This window comes from Solanum pennellii, chromosome 2, assembly GCF_001406875.1.
Source record: "Solanum pennellii chromosome 2, SPENNV200".
Lineage (NCBI taxonomy): Eukaryota > Viridiplantae > Streptophyta > Magnoliopsida > Solanales > Solanaceae > Solanum > Solanum pennellii.
Window position 1 is genome coordinate 44,584,179 of NC_028638.1, and position 1,718 is coordinate 44,585,896.

Here is a 1,718-nt window from a genome sequence, read left to right on the forward strand (position 1 = left end):
TATTTCCACCATAGCTGAGTAGATCACGGAATTTTTGGGATCTTCTCAAAAATTCTGTCCCAGTTGCAAAACTCGAAACATCTTCAGTCTTGACTTGCTGAGGAGGAATCTTCTTCTCGAGAATTTTTGAGTCTCTCTCAAAAAATTATGTCCTAGTTTCTATTGTAAAGAGGAAGAGAAATCTTACGAGAGATATGACTGAACCCTTGTGGCGCCTACGTATCCCGTTGAGGCAGGAATCAGGTCAAACGTAGTTCCCCCTCAAAGGTTAACAAAAATAGAAATTTACAAAGAAACCGACCGAGGCCGACATAGGCCGCCTACGTATCTCATTCTTGAGAATTCATGTCGAACGTAGTTCATTACACGAAGGATAAGAATTTAAGCAAAACAAATACAAGCAAACAGAATGATTACAAGTGAATAACAGAAATGCAAACCGCAGCTTCACACGTAGTATCTTTTGATAGCATCTGAGTTGATAGGTTTAGGCCATACGGTACCATCCATCTCCGCCAAGACCAAAGCACCTCCATATAATACTTTACGAACCATGTAAGGACCTTGCCAGTTTGGTGCGGACTTTCCTTTGTACTCGTCTTGATGAGTAAAAATACTCTTAAGAACCAACTGGCCAACTTCAAAATTTCTGGCTCTAACTCTCTTGTGAAAGGAACGAATCATTCTCTGTCTATACAACTGACCATGACAGACGGCAACCCATTTAGCGTCAGTTAACTCAGCTTCTTGGATGATTCTCAAAGACGGTATCTCGACTTCAGCAGGTATGACTGCTTCTGTTCCATATACTAGCAAGTTTGGAGTAGCACCAGTCAACGTTCTGACCGTCGTTCGATAACCCAGTAAAGCATGTGGCAACATTTCATGCCAACCTCGATGCTTGTCAATCTTTTCCTCAAAATCTTTTTGATATTCTTATTGGCGGCCTCAACAGCTCCATTCATTTGGGGGCGATAAGCAGTTGAATTCCGGTGAGTGACCTTAAATTGCTCACATATCTCTCTCATCAAGTGACTGTTGAGATTTGCACCATTATCAGTAATGATGGATTTTGGCACTCCAAATCTACATATCAGATTGTTGCGAACAAAATCAGCCACCACTTTCTTGGTTACCGACTTGTAAGAAGCTGCTTCCACCCACTTAGTGAAATAATCAATGGCAACCAAAATGAATCTGTGTCCATTAGAAGCGGCTGGCTCTATCGGACCGATGACATCCATACCCCAAGCTACAAACGACCAAGGTGAACTCATAGCATTAAGTTTGTGAGGTGGCACTCTGATCAAATCACCGTGCACTTGACATTTGTGGCACTTTTGCATAAATTTGCAACAATCATTCTCTATAGTCATCCAGAAATACCCGGCTCGTAGGATCTTTCTTGCCAAAGTGAGCCCGTTCATATGCGTACCACAGACTCCAACATGTATCTGTTCAATAAGATTCACAGCTTCAACAACATCAACACATCTTAGAAGACCCAAATCTGGAGTCCTCCTATAAAGGACTTCTCCACTTAGAAAGAAATTGAGAGCCACACGGCGTATCGACTTCTTTTGGTTGGCCGTAGCATCTTCAGGATAAGTTCCAGACTCCAAATACTTCTTTATATCAAAATACCAAGGCAAACCGTCTGGTTCTGCTTCAACATGGGAACAATGGACTGAATGTTCTTTCAACTTATATCCAAAGGA

The 1,718-nt window shown here is 41.8% G+C and overlaps 1 protein-coding gene across 1 annotated transcript; it reads right to left on the bottom strand.

The window, feature by feature from the left end:
• Positions 1–447: 447 nt before the first annotated feature.
• Positions 448–882, bottom strand: LOC107010056. The gene has a single exon (XM_015209325.1). It carries the CDS (start codon positions 880–882, stop codon positions 448–450), a length of 435 nt encoding a protein of 144 aa, XP_015064811.1.
• Between the last annotated feature and the right edge of the window lie 836 nt (positions 883–1,718).

Coding starts and splice junctions, on each gene's coding strand:
- LOC107010056 (XM_015209325.1), bottom strand. CDS start 882: ATGTTGCCACATGCTTTACTGGGTTATCGAACGACGGTCAGAACGTTG.